Source organism: Choloepus didactylus, chromosome 18 (genome assembly GCF_015220235.1).
Source record: "Choloepus didactylus isolate mChoDid1 chromosome 18, mChoDid1.pri, whole genome shotgun sequence".
In the NCBI taxonomy this organism is placed as follows: domain Eukaryota; kingdom Metazoa; phylum Chordata; class Mammalia; order Pilosa; family Megalonychidae; genus Choloepus; species Choloepus didactylus.
In genome coordinates, this window is record NC_051324.1 from 71186429 (window position 1) to 71205991 (window position 19563).

The 19563-nt window shown below is 53.4% G+C and overlaps 1 protein-coding gene across 1 annotated transcript in view; it reads left to right on the forward strand.

The window, feature by feature from the left end:
* Window positions 1–19563, forward strand: part of MGAT5B (alpha-1,6-mannosylglycoprotein 6-beta-N-acetylglucosaminyltransferase B) — a 73406-nt gene that overhangs the window by 26488 nt on the left and 27355 nt on the right. Inside the window, exons 4-8 of the mRNA XM_037809966.1 lie at window positions 2991–3106; window positions 4130–4203; window positions 5135–5305; window positions 6012–6176; window positions 6802–6971. Coding sequence (XP_037665894.1) covers window positions 2991–3106; window positions 4130–4203; window positions 5135–5305; window positions 6012–6176; window positions 6802–6971 — 696 coding nt within the window. The remainder of the gene's footprint in view (window positions 1–2990; window positions 3107–4129; window positions 4204–5134; window positions 5306–6011; window positions 6177–6801; window positions 6972–19563) is intronic.

Consider the following 19563-nt stretch of genomic DNA (forward strand, 5'->3'; position numbering starts at 1 on the left):
GACAGGGGACTGGGGACACCTTGTATCAGCAGGTGGACGCCACATGGGTGTCTCTGTGGCTTGGCCCAGCAGCTGCCTGGTGGAAACCTGATTTTCCCACTTAATAGCTGTGTGACCCTGAGCCAGTTACTCAACCTTGCTGTGCCTTGGTTTTCTCATCTGTACAATGGGGGGGGGGGCACTGAAAGGAATTATAAGGTTGTCATGAGAATTCAATGAGTTGTACATAAAGAGCTTGGCAAGTGATTACTTAGTACCTGTTGGCTGTTTCAGGATCATTATCATTAGCAGAATGTTTTTCCCACCCCGTAACAGTCTCAGGAAAGTCCTGTCACCCAGAGCTGCCTTATGACTCTGTGGTCTCCTTCCCCCATCAAAAATATTAAGAACTGTACTTTATGACTGTGCTGGTATAAAGACGAATATATGAGCCCTACATATTGAAACATTTTCTTCTAACCCACAAATTAATTTCTTTTCTGATTTTAGAAAAAAGTAACACATTCCTAGGGGTCTCTAAAAGTACCGTGGGCCCCGAGACAGCACGTCCAGGGTCTGATGGAGAAGTTGGCCCTGCTGCAGCCAGACCCTACAGTGACGACACTGGGGCTCCGGGTTGTTCCGGGCCTGGCCAGTGGGTACAGCTGCACACCGTCTCCCCAGCCAGCCCCCTCGTTTCTTTTCTACTCAGACGTTTCCTGGGCCACAGATCCGCTGTGGGTTGAGGCCTCGCGGCATCTACTTTAATTGCCATTTTTCAAAAAGCTTCTCAGGGAGAGAAGCCTAATCATATATTATTTGAAAATAGAAACTGCTGTGCAAATGCTAAGTCCAGTGTAATAATAGTGACGCCAAGTTGTTCTCTTTTGAACACGTTGAACTTGTTAAATCAGACAGATGCCATCTGTACTATTTAAAGCCCATGCTGGCAATATGTTTTATGCAAAAACGCTTATATGAAAACTGCTGAATCCCCCCAAAAAGTAAAGTGCTTTGCCCTGAAGTTGGGTTTACGATACTTCCTGTCTGGAATGGGGTGACTGTTGCAGGTAGGGAACAAAAACATATGGAGCATTTATTTAGCACCAACTATTTGCTGGGCACTTTGCATTTGTCTAATCCTCCCAATAATTCTGAAAAGTACTTGAAATTTTTTCAGATTTTAGAGGGCCTGACACTTGAGTTCAGAGAGGCTAGGTAACTTGCCCAAGGTCACATAGCTTTCAAATGGAGCCATTAGGATTTGAATCCAAAGCCCTCACTCTTTCCACTAAATAGCTGAATAATGTGTAGGGTCACTAACTCAGAGCTTGAAAATCAAGGTCCCTCATGGTTCGTTATCTCTGGGGAGAACAGTATCAGAGGCTTCAGCAAGAAGAGCCTGGAGAGAAGAACTTCCTTACAGCAGGGGGTGGCCTGTAGAACGTGAGCTCTTCTTTTGTGACAGGTTAAAAACGGTTTTCCCTCAATTTTGCAAATGGAGATTGTGTTAGTTTCCTGTGGCTGCAAACTGGGTGACTTAAAATAACAAATTTATTCTCTTCTGGGGAGGCTGGAGCTCTGAAGTCACGGGGTCGGATCGGGTCGGCGGTGGGGGGTGGTGCTACCTCGGAAACCTGGAAAGAGTCCTTCCTGGCCTCTTCCGGCTTCTGGTGACTGTCCCTGGCGCTGCCGGGCTCGTGGATGTGTGGCTTCCCAGCCTCTCCTACGGCCATCAGCCACTGGACTCAGGGCCCACCCTAAATCTCACCTTAGCTAATTACATCTGCCGAGACCCTCTTTCCAAATAAGGTCACTGACGTTCCGGGTAGACATGAATTTTGGGGTACACTGTTCACCCCAGTACAGTGATGGAGCCCCTGAGCATGCAGCCAGGCTCTGCCTAGGGAAGCTATGCCGTGTCCTCGAGGACTCACTCTCCTTGGGGGGTTCAGGCCCGTCCACACCCGACCATGCCCCAAGGTGGGGGCGGCCAAGTGATCTGTGGCTGGGGAGCAGAGAGGAGGCGCCTTCAGGGTGGGTGGAGGTGGGGTGGGGTGGGGTCCTCTCCAGAGGCTTGATGGCCTGGCAGGGCCCCCACTGGTGCTTGACGGGGGCTGTTGGGCTCCGGGGTCTCTGAACGGGCCTGCGCTGCCCCCACGCTTTGCCTCGGCCACCCTTGCTGTCCCTACCAGACCCAGCCTCCCGCTCGACGGTCACCTCGTCTGGCGCCTGAAGTGTTCATTGCTGGGGGGTGGGGATGGGTTGGGGGCTCTGTCCGGACAGATGGTGGGGAAAGCAGTTCTACAGCTTTTGTTTGGAACTTATTTCAGAGCTGAAGGGATATTCAAGTCATCCCGTGCTTTCCCTGGTTGAACCCATGTGTTCTCAGTAGGGGAGATGTCAGATGTCACCCCAGAAATTTGTTCTTGGAGGAGAAAAATCTTAGATGTTACAGAACAGATACACAGTGTATGTGTGGTGTTTACATGTCATGGGGGAGGTGAGCAGGAAAAAAAATCCAAAAGACACCTCGGGAGCAAAAATGGACAAAAGGGCCGGGGAGCCCTGGGCTGACGCAGACCCCTGCTGCAGCCCCAGCAGCCGCGGGCACGACCGCCAACGCTGAGGTGCCCACTCCGCGCCAGCCCCGCTGCCCCGTGCGCTTTCCCTCCTGTCCTCGCCAGTCCTCACAGCTCTGGGAGGTTGGGGCTTTGGCTTCTCCACTTTAAAAGGGGAGCCCCAGGACATGGGGAGGCCACGTGACCCCAAGTGGGCTGAGTGACCCCCCAAGGTCCCTGGACAGCCATGCAGATGGGGTCTTCACGAGGCAGGGGCAGGCCAGCCTTGGATGGGCACATGGCCCCGGGCAGCCAGCTCCACATCCCCAGGGCGCTTTAGCCTTCCCTGTGTTTGGTCCCAGGCAGGGGCCGGGTGCAGGGCCCGGTGCACTGGGGATCCCACTGCCTGGCCAGCTGGGGCCGGCTCACCCGTGGCTTCTCCCCACTCAGGTCCCTTCCCGGGGCTGGTCTCATGGAGCGGATCCAGGCCATCGCCCAGAATGTCTCCGACATCGCCGTGAAGGTGGACCAGATCCTGCGCCACAGCCTGCTCCTGCACAGCCGGGGTGGGTGCCTGGGTGGGGAGGGGGGTGCCCAGGGTGGGGGCTGCTCCTGCACGGTGAGGGTGAGTACCTGGGTGGGGAGGGGTGTGTCTGGGGTGGGGTCTGCTCCTGCACAGCGAGGGTGGGTGCCCGGGTGGGGAGGGGGGTGCCCGGGGTGGGGTCTGCTCCTGCACAGCCGGGGTGGGTGCCCGGGTGGGGAGGGGGTTGCTCAGGGTGGGGTCTGCTCCTGCACAGCCGTGGTGGGTGCCCGGGTGGGGAGGGGGGTGCCCAGGGTGGGGACTGCTCCTGCACAGTGAGGGTGAGTACCTGGGTGGGGAGGGGTGTGTCTGGGGTGGGGTCTGCTCCTGCACAGCCGGGGTGGGTGCCCAGAGAGGGTGACCTGGTAGGGGGTCCTCTGGAAGGCGGGATGTCCAGGGGTGGGGCAGCTGGGTAGGGCCCTGCAAAATAGGGGTATCCTCCCCATACCTGCTTGCCTGGCTCTCTGGGGCCTGGGTCAGGCTCTCAGTGGGCGACTCGGGTTCACCCCTTCCCCCAGCCCGGGTTGAGGGAGCTGAGGACAGAGGAGGCACCTGGAGTCTTGACGCCTGGGGATGGCAGTTCTAAGAGTGAGGCCACCCAGGGAAGGCCTCCGGGGCCACCCCTCCATTCCTCTGATGTGGGGAGCAGCAGGCTGGGGGCTGCAGGCCCTACCTCTGCCCCCCTCAGAAAAAGTTAGGGTACGTTTGGGTGGGTGCATGAGATCTGCCATTCGGGAAACCAGTCCACAGCCCAAAGCCCCCTCCTCACTGCTTCTGAGCCCCTAAGGAGGGTTGGGGCAGGGATGGGGCAGCGGGGATCCTACCTACTGGTTTGGAGGGTGGGAGGCAACCCAGGCCTAGGGACCCCCAGGCAAATGGACTGTGTCTCGGTGGGAAGGCTCGGCCGTGGGGTGTGTAGGCCCCCACCCCCTCCCCTCACCCCGGACCAGCTGCTCCTCGGGCTTCTCCACCGGACCCCCGTCCTCAGCCAGGTGGTCTCTCCCTCCAGTGTCGGAAGGCCGGCGGGACCAGTGTGAGGCGCTCAGTGACCCCAAGTTCCCTGACTGCTCAGGGAAGGTGGAGGTGAGGCCTGGGATGGAGGGCAGAGACGGGTCAGTGGAGGGTGACAAGGAGAGCTGGCTTCTCGTGGGGGTCGTGGCCCCGGCCTGGCTCCAGATCCGCTCCTGGCAGGGATATCCGACAGCTCCAGCCTCTCGGCCCAGCCCTGAGCCCTGACCCTGGCACAAGCTGGCAGAGCCAAACATCAGGGACACGGCTTCTCTGCTAGAGGCCCCTGCCCGGCCCACAAACTCAGATTCTTCAGGATGAGTCAGCTTTCAGGGCTTTTCATTATTTTCTTATGGAAAATGAGCTATTAAATATATACGTGATCCCACTATCAGCCTGATTCCTGCACATTCAGAAGAGGAACGGCCCCAGTTGCCCCCTGCCCATCTCTCCTAGCCCAGCCAGCTGGACTGAGCCCTGTGGACCCACCTCTGGCTGCTGCACTTGTCTGCACAGCAGCTCCTCTTCCTTGGTGGCAACATGACTGTCCCAGGGCTGTCCGTGCCCTGCCCTGGCCCCAGCCCTTGCTTCTCCTTCACCTTGGTCTCCAGCTGAATCGCTTTCCCAGGAACAAAGAAAAGCGGAGACAGAACCAGGCCCTGGGCTGCTGCCCCTTTTGGCTGTTTGCCCCAGAACTTTGCCCTCCTGAGTCCTGACCTGGTCTTGTCCACTGAGGGTCCCCTCTCTCTGGCCCCAGGGGTGGTGGTCCTGCCCTGCCTTCTCTGGGGTCCTCAGTGATCAGGGCCGAGAGCCAGGTCCTGGGGGCCAGCTTCCTGGTTCAGGGTCTCTTCTCTGCTTCTGCCCCTTGTTGCATCTTTAGCGTGGGCCCCAGAGACCCTGTCTTGGGGGTCCTCAGGGTCCCCAGGGCCCTGTGTGCAGGGGGGAGCCCGCTGAGGGTCTGGGGGGCTGGTGCTGGCCCCTGGCCCAGGCCTGCCTGTCTCTGCAGTGGATGCGTGCCCGCTGGACCTCCGACCCCTGCTACGCCTTCTTCGGGGTGGACGGCACGGAGTGCTCATTTCTCATCTACCTCAGCGAGGTCGAGTGGTTCTGCCCTCCGCTGCCCTGGAGGAACCAGACGGCCGCCCAGACTGCCCCCAAGCCCCCCCCCAAAGTCCAGGTGGGCCTGGGAGGCAGGGGGGCTGGGGGGGCTGGTGGACGGGGCAGCTGGCCTTGGGGTCAGCAGGGGGGCCCCCAGCCCCTGGGCAGAATGAGGCTGCTCCTGCTACGGGATGTCTGTGTTTCGTGTTGCAGGGGAGGTGTCCACCCTGGCAGTGTCCGTCCCACTGTCTGTCTGTGAGATGTTGCAATGCTGGGCCTCCCTGAGGGACAGGCCAGGGCCCAGAAGGTCCCCCCTTATTGGCCTGAATTGTCGTGGTCACATCAGCCATCATCTGTCGAGGACTTTCTGTGTGCCAGTCACTTAGTACCCACATCTCCCAGCAGTGCTTATGCGATCTCATTTAACAGTGGCTTAACTTGCTCAGGGCATTCAGCTCCTCTGTCCCGGCTGAAAGGCAGCCCTGGCTCTGACCTCTGCTGTACCGGCTGGGATCCCTGGGGACTGTCGTCGCCGACCCCCACCCCAGAGGGCTGGGGACAGGGGTTAATGGATGCCTGTCCAGTGAGCTTGCCGGGGCTTGGTTGCTGGGGGAGTGAGATCAGGACCCCTGGCTTTGGCGCTGGCAGGAGGAGCTAGAGCAGGCCCCCGCCTCCCGGGGAGGGTGCCGAGAGGCTGGCCAGCCCCTGACCCCGTGCAGCGGTGGGGGTGGGTTTGTGCGGTGGGTCTGGGGGCTTAGAGTCCTAAGGCACTGGCCTCCCTGCAGGCAGCTTTTCGGAGTAACCTGTCCCACCTCCTGGAGCTGATGGGCAGCGGGAAGGAGTCGCTGATCTTCATGAAGAAGCGCGCCAAGCGTCTCACCGCACAGTGGGCCCTGGCCGCCCAGCGCCTGGAGCGGAAGCTGGGGGGCGTCTGGAGGGACCAGAAGCAGGTACCACTGTCGTCCTCATCCTTCTGGGAGCTGAGCCCACAGAGCTTGGGTCCCCTGCTCAGGGTCCCCCAGCTTCCCCTGGGCACAGCATAGGGGCTTGGAAGAGCTTTGTTGAAGAGATGGGAGGGCGGAGTCAGGAGAGATAAAAGCGGCATGTTTCCGGGTGGGGGGCTGAGCGGCACACCCCCCAGTGCTCTGCATTCCGAATGCATCTTGTGCTTGTCCAGCAGAAAAGTCATAGCAGTGGCCTGGAATGTGGGAATATCTGTAGCCCACTTGGGGAGGTTTGTTGGCGCGTTCATTCATTCATTCGTCCTTTATCCACACGACTCTGTCGTCTTGCCCTTCTGATTTCTTATCATTTCATGAAATTATCTCATGTCTGTGTTCCCTGTTGTCTACCTTTTTTAACTGGAACTGAGGCACCAGAGCAAGGATGTGACTGTGTGTCCACGGGGCCCAGCCCACCGGCTCTGCCCCTAGGGCCCTGCACCTGCCCAGGAGTCCCTAGCCCACGCTGGAGACGGTGTCTGCTGCTGGCTGGGTGTCGCGGCCCTGAGCCCTGGCGGTGGAGGACCAAGTGCCTCTGCTCGTCCTTGCTGACCCCCTGTGTCCCCCAACCCAGATCCTCGTCCACATCGGCTTCCTGACGGAGGAGTCTGGGGACGTGTTCAGCCCGCGGGTGCTGAAGGGCGGGCCCCTGGGGGAGATGGTGCAGTGGGCGGACATCCTGGCGGCTCTCTACGTCCTGGGCCACAGTCTGCGCGTCACCATCTCCCTGAAGGAGCTGCAGAGGTGAGTGTAGGGTTGGCCACTCACCACCAGCAAGGATGGGGAGGCGCAGAGGCACCCTATCCCCGGAGCCCCTGCTCACCTTGTGGGCCCTGGGCCCATGCTGCCCACAGCCTTCCTGGGTGGCACCTCGTCCTCCGCGCCGACACCTTGTTCTTGTTGGGTACACAGAGGAAGTGTGTTTGCAAAGTGCTGTTCACACAGGGTCCTGTCTCCATCTCTGGGCCCACGGGGGCCTGGTGTTTGTGCTCAGTAACTGCCAAATATTAGCTTGTGGGGTTGAGCCACGTCCTGCAAATGGGGCCCCTTCTGCCTGCCTTCCTGGTGGGCTTGCTGCAGCCTGGAACTGAGCTCCATCCCGGGCTGAATCTGGGGTACCAGTAAGACCTGGAGGGTGGTGGGTGGGCAGAGGTGCCATTCCCTCCCCCATGCGTGGCCGTCCAGGCCCCTCTGATGCCGTTGGAGGTGGAAGACTGGTGATCAGAGGCTCCCCTGGGTGCTTGGGGGAGGACGGGGCCAGTGAAGTACAGAGGAGTGTGTGTGTGTGAGTGTGAGAGTGAGAGTGTGGTGGTGCATGTCTGGGTTTAGTTTAAATACTATATCTGTGGGATGTAGAAGTACATAAGGATTTTCCTTCTTTTATTTATTAGTATTTATTATATGATATTTAAAATGGACATAAGGTGTTATGAAACAAAGAATACAGTGACTGCCCCCGGTTCTGCTGTCCCACTTAAGAACAAGAATAGAAATAGGACCCTCGTGTTCACCTGGACACCCCTTCCCCGCCCACCCCTCTGCTCTCCGTCCCCAGGAAACCTGTAACTCTGTAACTTGAATTTTGCGTTTTGAGTTCCTTTGCTTTTTTTTTTAAATGGGTTTCCCATATTCTTGTATCCATAAATGATATATGATTAAGTTTGGTTTGGTTTTGACCTTTATAAAAACAGCCTCCTACTTTATGTGGTCTTCTGCAATCTGCTTTTTTCATTCAATGTTCTGTTTCAGACATCCATCTGTGTTGCTGCACACAGCCATATTTCATTCATTTCCACTGCTGTATAATGTTCTGTTGTGTGAATACACTATAATTACCCCTGACTTTTTCCTGGCTTTACAAATTATTTTAAACAATGAGTGGACATTCTTGAACAGGTCATCTGGTATACCTGCGTGAAACTCTCTCGGGTGTAGACTTAGGTGTGCAATAGGTGTGTGATCTTTGGGGCTTCAGGTATGTGAGAATTCAGCTCTAACAAGACACTGCCAAATTGTTTTCCAAAGCGATCACACCAATTCACATCCCCATCAGTGTGTGTGTGCCCAAGGGACCACAATGTCATCTACACATAAGTGAACCAGACTTCTTAACTGGGAGTATAAAATGACATCATGATATTTTGTTGTGGTCTGTACTTGCATTTCCCTGATAACTAATGAGGCTGAACATCCTGTCCTAGGTTTATTTGCCATTCTTTCTTCTTTATGAAATGCCCATTTGTGTTGTTTGCCCACTTTTTTGTTGGGTTGTTTATCTTTTCCTTATCGAGTTCTAAAAAGTTCTTTATTTGTAGGCATAAAGCCTTGGTGAGTTATGTGTGTTAAAAATATATTCTCCTAGTTTGTGTCTGGTCCTTTTAGTTTCTCGATGGTGTTTTTTGATGAACAGAAGTCCTGAACTTCAATGTAATCAAAGTTATCAATCTTTTTCCTGTTGGTTAGGAATTTTGCACTTGGTGGATTTCTAGTCCTCCTTTTCATTGGCGTTTTGATGAGGTTGTTCCAACTTCACCCCAGGACCTAACAAAGGAAGGCCCCAGAGTTGTTTGCATGTGAATTTACATTTTTTCATCAGCCAATTAACATATTCTCAGGTAGTTTTCAAATTGAAATGTGCTTCCCCTCTAGGCTCACCCACCATCTTGGTGGTGTGCTGGCTCTAGATGTTACCCATTTCTGATCTGCATTTCCTCATGGTCCCGATGCTGATCCTCTAACACAGAGTGCTGGAGAGAGGGGGCTGTTGATGGAGGCAGAGCCACTGACAGTCCTGGGTCACCAAGACCTGGTGGGCGTTGAGTGTGGGCGACTCAGGCAGGACTTCCCTTGACTTGAAGGGAATAAATAATATGTCAGCTGTACTGAACAATGGAGGAGGAGTCTGTCTGATTTGAGAGGTGAGGCCACCAAAGGACCCAGTGGTTTGAAGATTGTCATCCTCATGGTCAGCTATGGATCCTGCAATTCATCCCACTGGAGTCATTCTTCTCAGTTGGTTCATTGTCTCCAGTAGCCCCAGTAAAGATAAAAAGTGTCTCCAGAGAGGAGCAGAAAGGGGATGGGTCCATTTGAAGGGGAAGAAGGTGACAGGAGCTAATGAGGGGGCCATGAGCTTGAGGCTGCGCTGTCCCAGGTGGGCACCAGCAGATTCTGGGGGAGGATGGGGCCGCCTTGGAATAGCCCCTCTGCCTCCCCACCCCCCATCCTGTCTTGGGGTGTAAGGAAAGGGGCTGTGAGTGGGAGCTGTCCCCGATGCTGGTGCTGAACCCACAGACAATTACCCAGTGCTGGGAGGAGGCGCCAGTCCGTCCCTCACTCTGGCCCTCCCCCTGTTGACATTTTGTTGTCAGATCCAGCTGTCCACCTCATGCTGTCCTCCTCAGAGCCAACGTGTGCCTGCTCGCTGCGCTGTGCCCGCCCCGCTCCCTCTGAACGGAGGGCTCAGAGATGCTTCCACTCTGTCTGCAGGGGCAGCTCATGTTTGTAAATAGCAGAAAGAGGCAATCTTCTCTGGTCCCAAAGCCTCCTACAGGCTTTCAGATGGGGTGGGGACGAAGAGGAGGAAGGAAAGGGACCCAGACTGTGGGGTCTGGAGAGGTCTTGGGAGCCTGGGGATGGTGCTGCCAGGGGCTGAAGCTGGCGGTAGGCTGGGCTTCCTCGGGAAGACCCCGAGAGCAGTGAGGATCCAGCAGCCCTTGTCTCCTGGGTCACCAGAGGTGACAGTGGAAAGAATCCTGGGGTGGGGCTTCTCTGGGGCCCCACATCTCTGGCTCTGCCACAACCAGAGTCCTCGGAGAGTGTGAAATGCCCTTTTATCCGTATCATTGACATCTCGCCCCACTTCAAGGTTAGATGAAGTCACGTTTATCCAACAAAATTCAGCTGGATTCCTCCCTTGGGGCTGTGCATCCCCTGGGCTTAGAAAGGTGAGCAGTTCCTTCCTCTACAGCTCCCTTGGGGTATGGGAAGATTCTCCCAGGTGTTCATGACAGCCCAGCACCACATTTAGAGCATTGTTCTCCCAAGGAAGGAGCAGGTCTTTGAAACACCTCCTCAAGGGGAGGGAATTTAACCCAATTGCTCTGCTGCCCGGCCTCTGCGGGGGTTCCTTCTATCTCTGAACCTTCACCCCAAGACCTTAGCTGCCACTCCTCTGGGCCTGACCTGTGGTCCAGGGGCTGCCACTGCCCCTCCCAGGGCCAGCACTGTGGAGGTGGGGGTCACTGTGCTGGGAGGTCCTGCAAGCAAGGCCTTGGTGAAGAGTGCTGGGATTTGCAAATGCTGCCCAGCTGCCATCTCTTTCACCTCACACACCCACACACATGCATGCACAACAGTCATATGTGCACACACATACATGCACACCCCTGCACAACAAAACCACCACACACACATGTACCTGCAGGCACAAGGACACAAGTGCATTGCACACCCCTGTTCACACTCATGCACACACACGTGCACACACACACTTAGGTACACATGCATACCCATGCCCGCACAGTGCACACACACATGCACACAACACCTCCCCCACCACACAGAGAAGCAGTGCCCTCCCTCCACGGCTTTGCTTCCTGCCAGCCTCCAGCACAGGTTCCAGGGAGAAGTCTCACCCATGTCTGATTTGTAGTTCATCACGTGCACAGGCCCAGGGCTGTGCCCAGACCTCCCTGGCCTGGGGTCCCCCGGGGGGCTGTACGTAGGAGTGAATGGATCTGCTCAGCCACCTCTGAGAATATCCTTAGGAAGGTGCTTTCCAAATCCGTTACCAGGTCCAATTTTGAAACAACTGAAAGAATGAAAAGAAAACATAAACAAAACCACTTTGCCCAGGAGACATAATACAGTTATGTCTACAAAATTAACTGCACCCGCTGTGTTTGGAATGCTGTCGGGGAGGGGTTCTTAGCCCTGGCTGCAAGAAATCACTTACAGAGCCTTAGCAGCTCACCAAGGTTTGGCCCTACTCTGGGGGTCTCTGATTTAATTCATTCGGGGTGGGGCTCAGGTATCCAGCCTGTAGAACCCCTCAGGTGATTCTCAGGAGCAGTTAGGACTGGGAGGTGGAAAAGCTGGAGACTTGTGCCTCTTCTAAGCACCTCCCCAAGGTCCTGTGGGGGATAGCTGTGGGGTTGGGACCTTATAGAATATGCAAAATGACCCACATGATTTGACTCAGATGAACTGTCCTCTGTGTCCCCAGTATAGTCCTGAGGGGTGGGATTAGGGCTGGGTTGGGGGCTAAGGGCCATTTCCTTGGCATGAAATTTCATGGGAAGAGTGAGGATTTCTCCCGAACCCCCCTCTGCATACTCAAAATCATGGAGGATGCACTTGGTTGCAGGTTACAGGTGTGAGGGTTGAGAATTGAGGTGGGGGCCAAATGGAGTTGGGGTTGGGGGCAGATAATGTGGCCTCTTGTACCCCTTCTAGGGCTCCAGGTGGGAATCTGCTCACCTGGGGCATATTGGAACCACTCCTTTCTTGGATGTACTTTTCTTCCCTCTTCCTTTATAAAGTGGGGGTGTCGAGCATCCTCATTGAGGGGAGGGGACAGGTGTGAGGACAGGAGACTTGAACCTGGCTCGCTTCCTCCTGGGGCAGAGATACGTTGAACACACACATGGTGTTGCCTCGGAGCCTGTAGGAGGCGGCAGGGCCATCGGGGATCTCACCTCCTGCCTTGGGGAGCCATTACTCGGGAGCAGAACAAGGTTAATTTGGAAATAGGTCAACAGAATGTGAAGGTAATCCAAGTTCTGAGAGGCAAGGGTTGGCTTCTGCGACAGAAATGTCTCCCTTGGCTGCAAAATGTCCTGTGTGGGGAAGGCAGCAGGACAAAGGCGCTGCTTGTACATTTGTTGAAGTTCATTCACAGATGTTCGCAGCAGATGTCTTAGCCACTGACTAAGCTACAAGGCTGGACGGATGAGTTGGCTTTTCTCTGCTCCTCATGCTTTGGTGTTTTAATTAACCGGCTCACTGGAGTCATGTTTGGGGCAGCGCACGGAATTCATATCTGGGTTTGCTGCTGCAAGATGTTTCCGGGGCGAGAGAGGTGGTGTGCAGGAGGAACACGCCCTGCGACGAGGCTGTTAGAAAAAGGTGATGTCAGCCGTTCCACCTGCACCCTGTCATGCGTGTCGGGAGAGAGATGCAGAGTTCAGTCCCCTACTGGCTGAATCCTGAGATGTCCTCTTGAGGGCCTGGTCCCTAGTGGGCGTTTTGAAGTTAAGCTTTTCCCTTTCTGCTTGTCTAGAATTGGCTGTGCTCATCAACTTTATTTGCATAATTTCAAGCATCATTAATAGTACATGGCACATGGAAAAATTACTGAGCTCTTCCTCCCTCCATGAGTGAAATTGGGTTTAGTAGAAAATTAGTTGACTTAACTGGCAAATGATGAATACTTGAAAGGCGAATGCTCAAATGAGGAGGTCTGGGAGGGAAGACTCTTGGCTGTCAAGCATGCAGCCAGAATGGAAATCAGTCTTCCAGTCTGGAGGTGTTTGTTCAAGGGGAATAGGAGGGAGGGTCCCCAGAGAATAACAGAGGCAGGGACCTCATTTCGTTCACCTTGCTCGGCCCCAGCTCAACCAAGCTGCGCTCAGGTACATGTCGGGAGCCAGCTGAGCAGGTTCTTAGGGTTTGAGCCCGTTCAGCTCTGGCTATGATTGGCTCAAAGCAGCCTGGACCAACCCAAACTGGACCCAGCTGCTTCAGTCCGGTTCAAACCAGAAGCAGGCTGAACTGGTTAGGATCGACTCAAGCTAAGCAGTTCAAACCAGCCGCTGGATTGGTGGTGTGTGGTGCTGCCGTTCTCTGAGGGGGTGGGGTGGGGGGAGAAGAGAAAAGCACAGGGTTTGGGGGGACACAAGGGAAGGGCTTGGATTGGGTTCAGACGTGTTGGGCTTGAGACACCCACATGCAGATGTAGAGGAAGCGGCTGAGGGGTGGTCCTGGGCTCAGGGGTGGGGTGGAGTGGAGACAGAAGCTTGGCAGTTGACAGTGACTGATAGGAAAAAAGGCTTGAGAACAAAGGTTTTTGGAGGAAGAAGTGCTGGCAAAGGAGACTCCGAAGGAGCAGTCTGAGAGGTTAGAGGAAAACCAGAAGGTGTGGAGCCATAGGTGCCAGTGGAAAATATGCTTCCAGAATAGAAGGGTGTGGCCAGTGATGTCATATGCTCATGAAAAGTTAAGTAAGAAGGGGATTGAAAAATGTCCAAAGAATATGGCCACACAGAAGTCATCGCTGATCCTAGAAAGAGCCATTTTGATTGCGTAGTGAAGACATAAAAGCCAGAAACTTACTGTGTTGTAGAATGGGACCCACTGGAGGGAAAGTAGTGACCATGATCGTAGCTGGTCTTTAAAGAATTTGGCTGTGAGAGGGTAGGAGAGAGAAAGAGGGCAGGAGCTGGGGCTGGTAGAGTTGTAAGGTGTGCTTGTTTGGGGTACAGGATGGGAGGGTCTTAAGGATATCTAAATGCTGTTGTTGGTGCAAAGGAACCGGGGAAGGGGGAGGTTGAAGATACAGGAGAGAGAGTATCACAGATTGTGAAGATCCCTGCAAGGTCCAAGATGACCCCTCTGCCCTGACGGGAGGAGGGACAGAGAATGGGGTGCAGTGAGAGTGCAGATGGGGCAATAGGTTTGAGGGCCACAGATGGCGGCATTCCCATCAGATGGTTTCTTTGTCATCCCTGACGTGGGTGGGGAGAGCATCTGCTGGCAGAGAGGAGGGAGGTGGAGGAGGTGGGGGATGTGAGGAGAGTGGATGAGCCTGAAGACACCCCACGGGCCTCGGCTGTATCTGTAATGTGTTATTCCTTTAAAAAAAAAAAAAAGATTTGAACCAAATATGGCAAAACAGTTAAGATTTGACAAGGTTGGGAAGTGGGAACTCAAGTACAAGTGTTCATTATATCATTATATTATTTTCTATAATTTTCTGGATGCTTGAAATACTTTATAATACATAAAATTGTACAGGTTAGAAAAGGGGAAGAAAGAGTAGCGTGTGGCTTCTGCTTGACTCCTGGTAAACAGTGGTTCTTTGCCCTCCTACTTCTTCCAAGAGGAGACACAAGAGGCAAACGATTAATTTACACTAAAAGTTCTTGTTCCTTTTCCCCTCTCCTTTTTCCTTCTCCCCTTGGAGTCAAAGGAGGCATTTTAATCTCCTGCCTTACACGGACCTTGAGTTAAAGTTGCCCAAAGCCTCAGAGCTGTCGGGAATGTGTTGGTCCCACCCACTCTCCCTCTTGGGGAGCCCTTGTGGAGGATGGTTTCTTTATCATCCTTGATGATTTTATGGGTGCCGTGGTGGAGTCAGAGCTGCTGCCCGAGTCACCTTTTCCAGCTCTGACTGGTTCACACTGGGGCAGGATGGCTGGAAAGGCCCTTCTGAGGAAGGGACATTTAAACAAGGTCATGGGCTCTCATGAAGGGCCTCTGCAACCCGGGTGGAGTGGGGAGAACTTGGGGGGTGTCGGATGAGAAGGGAGGAGAAGGCTTGGCCTCTGAATGCTCTTGTAGGAACTTGAGGACGAAGAATCAGTGCATCACATCTCAGGGGCAGTAATTTCTTATAAAGGGAGGTAGACCAGTTCTCTCTCCGCCAAGGACAGAGCAAGAGAAGATGTTGTCAGATGGTGGCTGGAGGTGGGGAAAGATGGACAACAGGACAAGCTCCCTGAACGATCGACCCATGAGACAGTGGAAGTGCCACCTGCAGAAATGACAACATCTGCTCTAACAGGGGTCAGAGCTGGTCTGAGACTTTTTTCCACCTAGTGAAGTTGTTGCGGAACCATAGGATGGAACAAATCACCCCTAGCGCTCCTTCCAGCTTGCCCTCGAGTCCTAAAGGGGCCCTGGTGAAAGGAAGGCTTTTTCCTATGAGTCCAGCTGCTCTTTCCTCAGCCTTCTGTGTGGATGTGGGGGGGCCCTCACTGTTCAGATCCAGCACAGCAGGGCTGTGTCTTTCCATTCAACCCCGATTCCCCACAGGGTTGGTTCTGATGGGGTTGAAAGCAGACGCCGCGTCTTTCCAAATTCTGCCTCCTCCGGGGTCCCTGCGTGTGTTGGTTCTCAGCAGAGGTTCATGGAATTGGTTAGGACAGCAAGAGCCCCTAGCCCCTAGTGCCTGAGAATCACCCGAGGAATTTAGCAAAAACCCCGATGCCCGGGCCCCACCCCAGAGCAATTCGATCAGCACCTCTAGGGGCTGACTCGGGTATCAGGACGTTTTGAAACAGCTTTATTGAGATACAGTTCACCCATTTAAAGCATTCAGTTCAATAGTTTTTAGTGTATTCACTGAGTTGTACAACTGTCACCACTGCCAATTTTAGAACTTTTCATCACCTCAAAAAGAAACCCCATATCCTTTAGCCACCGCCCCTGCCCCCTGGGCAACCACTAATTTACTTTCTGTCTGTCTAGATTTCCCTATTCTGGAATTTCATATGAATGGAATGATGTAATATGTGGACTTTTGTGACTGGCTTGCTTCACTTGGCATCTTTTCAAGATTCCTTCATGATGTAGCATGGATCAGGGCGTCACTCTATTTTTTACCTAATACTATTCCATTGTGGGGACAGAGCACATTCTGTTTATCCCCTCACCCACTGATGGATATGTGGACTGTTTCCTGGGCATCAGGCATCTTCGTAGCTCCTGGGTGAGACTAACCTGCAGCTGCCAGGGCTGAGAACCCCGTCCTCGTGTATTTAAAGCACAGTTTGAATTAGAGAAAGCCTTTATCTGTGCTCGGCTTTTACAGGCATTTGTTATATAAATTGAGACCTGTCTGCAAGGAAGGAGGCCGGGAATAGCGAGAGGGTTGCATTCTGGTTCCCTCTTCCCCCAGCAGAACCGACAGCACCTGGAAAGAGAGAAGAATTGGTCTGTGGTTTTGTCCGGCTCTCCTGGGAGCAGCAGCCCTATTTTTAGCCATGAGCTTGCTTAGCAGGAAGGAACACTGAAGAAGTTAAGTGTCAGCTTTGGAAAATATCTCAAAGTAGGCTGCCCAGTGTGGGGAAAATACAGCTTCCTCAGTTTCCCTTTCAAACCCTCTGACCCGTGCTTTGTTTGGGCTTTGGCTAAAGAGTGGCTGGAGTGTGCTCCAGTCTGCTTTTGGACTCTCCCCTTCTCTGACCCATGGGAGACTGGGCATTCTGCCTTAGCCGTGGCCCCTGACCCTCAGAGGGCTGCGGTGTGGGCTGGCGATGCGTGAGGACATCTGCCTTTTCAGGAGGTGGAGAGCTGGACAGCTCCCAGCACGGGGGAACCTTAGAGTTTTGCCTGAGCAAGGAAAACACAATGCTGCAGGAAAGTGTAAAATTCCCTCCTTGTTAGTGATCCTGATCCCCGCTTCCTAAATATGCTCAACAGATGCCCAGTTAAATCTCGGTTCCTCCTCTGTGTACGCCCTTGTGCTCTGGGGAAGAGACAGTGGGAGAGAGAAGGGGCAGTGTCCATAATTCTCAGGAGACAGGGTCTGGACGGAGTCAAAAGGATCTCCGGCCTCTAAGAGGTGGGACATGTCCTGAGCCAAACCAGCCAGTATTCCCAGGAACAAGCTGGATCTAGGGAAGCTGACCTACCGCGCGTGCACTTTACACCTGCAAGCCAGAGATCTTGGAGCGTTTTGTAAGAATCCTTTTTAATTAGGTCCTTCCCACACAAGAGAAGGAGAGACAGGGAGAGAGAATAGTTTGTTCCAGAATCTTGAGCACTGCCTAGAGAGATTATTTGCAGCCACAGACCAAAGGCAGAGAGAGAAATAAACCAGGGAGTTTTTAGCCTAGCAGGGACTACAGAGATTTGTCTGAATGCCACGTTACAGATGTGGAGATGGGTGAATGGGTACCACTCAGTGTCCTGTGTGAGGCCATGGGGTCAATTCCTGGTGGGACACACACGCAGGATTTTTTTTCCATTGCATTGGAACTCAGCATTTTGATTCCCAGCTGTGGGTGTTTTTCTATTTGGTGTCAGTTACTTTCTTGTCTCCTCACTTGCCCCATCTACCCACCTTAATTAACCTTTGGTCTTCTAGCCAAGAGTGACTCAGTTGATCCTTCCATGGGGGTTTGCTGAGCCCCTGTGTTGTGGCCAGCTGGGCGCTCCAGGCAGGTGAAGGGACAGCCCTGGGAGAAGGTGGGAACACCGGTATCTCTGATAGGCAGAGCGCACTGGGCACGTCCTTGTGGGGCTGGCGCAGGCAGTGGCCAGTGTGGACAGGTTGGCTTTTATGAGGCAGGAGCCAGGCCTGGAACCACGTGACCTGCATAAAGAGCTCTGCTTCCCTAGATCAAGGCCCCCACTCCCACCCCTTTCATCTCGGTGCTTAGACTTCCACCGACATGGCCTGGAGACATTTAGAAATTTAGTCTAACCCATCATCCCATTTGGCAGTTGCATGTAAACTTCCCCATCCTTCCCAAGCACTGGATCTTGGGGGGTGGGGGGTGGGGGGATGGTGCTAAATGGATGCATTTAAAGTAACTTCCAATGGTGAGGTTCCATCCCCTTGACCCCTGAGCTGAGAGTCCAAAGAGATGAGGAGCTTGGCAGGGGAAATAGGAAAACAGCTAAGCAGGAGCGTGTTGGGGTGTCAGCCCAGAAAGTGGAGTTGTGTGGCCGAGCCTCCCCGGGCAACTTTGGCTGAAGGTTGTTAGGAGACGAGCGATTTTCAATTCATGTCACTGCTCCAACCAACCACTCAGGGTACAATTGCCCAGAAAAGTGAACGTAAATTACCAGTAATTAAACTATAACCCACCCTCCCCGTGGCTGACCCTCTCCACTCTGCAGGGAGTGAACGAAGCTCAGCTTCCTTGCGGCGAGACAGCAAAGCAGCCGTGGACTTGCACCTTCAGTGAGGTCGCCTAAAACTGAGAATCTTTATTTCGTCAGGCTCGAGGAGGCTTCTCGGTAGCTCCTTCTGGGAAGGAGGTGCTGCTGCTCTGCACCCGTTTTTCCTCCTCGTCTCCTGCCCGCTGTGGCATCCTCTGGGTCTCATGCAATGTGTTTAGCCCTTTTTGTCCACGGCCGCCACAACTGACCACAGAGGGACCACATGTTGCCTGGAGAACATGAAATATGTGAGAAAGGTGCCCACATCCCTGGGGCAGGGAGCAGCTCCTAGACCTACCTACGGTTCATTTGTTCAGAATTGCCTTAATTTTATCAGATCCAGTTTCCATGCAGTCCCTGCCTCATTTCTGCAAGGAAGGGGGCGAGGACTCAGCTTTTTATTTTTTTTAATTAATTTCAGTTTTGTCAAGATATCTTCACATACCATACAATCATCCATGGTGTACAGTCAACTGTTCACAGTACCGTCATATAGTTGTGCATTCATCACCCCAATCTATTTTTGAACATTTTCCTTACACCAAAAAGAATAAGAATGAAAACAAAAATAAAGAACACCCAAATCATCCCCCCCATCCCACCCTATTTTTCATTTAGTTTTTATACCCATTTTTCTACTCGTCCATCCATACACTGGATAAAGGAATTGCGATCCACAATGTTTTCACAATCACGCTGTCATCCCTTATAAGTTACATTGTTATATAATTGTCTTCAAGAGTCCAGGCTACTGGGTTGGAGTTTGGTAGTTTCAGGTATTTCCTTCCAGCTATTCCAAAACATTAAAACCTAAAAAGTGTTATCTATATAGTGCAAAAGAATGTCCACCAGAGTGACCTCTTGACTCCATTTGAAATCTCTCAGCCAGTGAAACTTTATTTCGTTTCATTTCACATCCCCCTTTTGGTCAAGAAGATGTTCTCAGTCCCATGATGCCAGGTCCAGATTCATCCCTGGGAGTCACATCCTGCATTGCCAGGGAGATTTACACCCCTGGGAGTCGGGTCCCACGTAGAGGGGAGGGCAGTGAGTTGACCTGCCGAGTTGGCTTAGCTAGAAAGAGAGGGCCACATCTGAGCAACAAAGAAGTACTCAGAGGAAGACTCTTAGGCACAATTATTTGCAAGTTTAGCCTCTCCTTTGCAGTAACGAGCTTCATAAGGGCAAGTCCCATGATCGAGGGCTCAGCACATCAAACCGCCAGTCCTCAATGTCTGTGAGAACATCAGCAACAATCCAGGTGAGGAAGCCCAACACTTCTGCATTTTCCCCCAGCTCCTCAGGGGGGGCCTGCATATACATTTTTATTCTCTGTCCAAATTGCATTGGGATGTGGAAGACTCAGGTTTTTATCCTTTTATCTGTGGCCCTCAATTGGATGGGGTGGGGTGGGTGGGAACTTAGCCTCTCTCACACCTGGGGT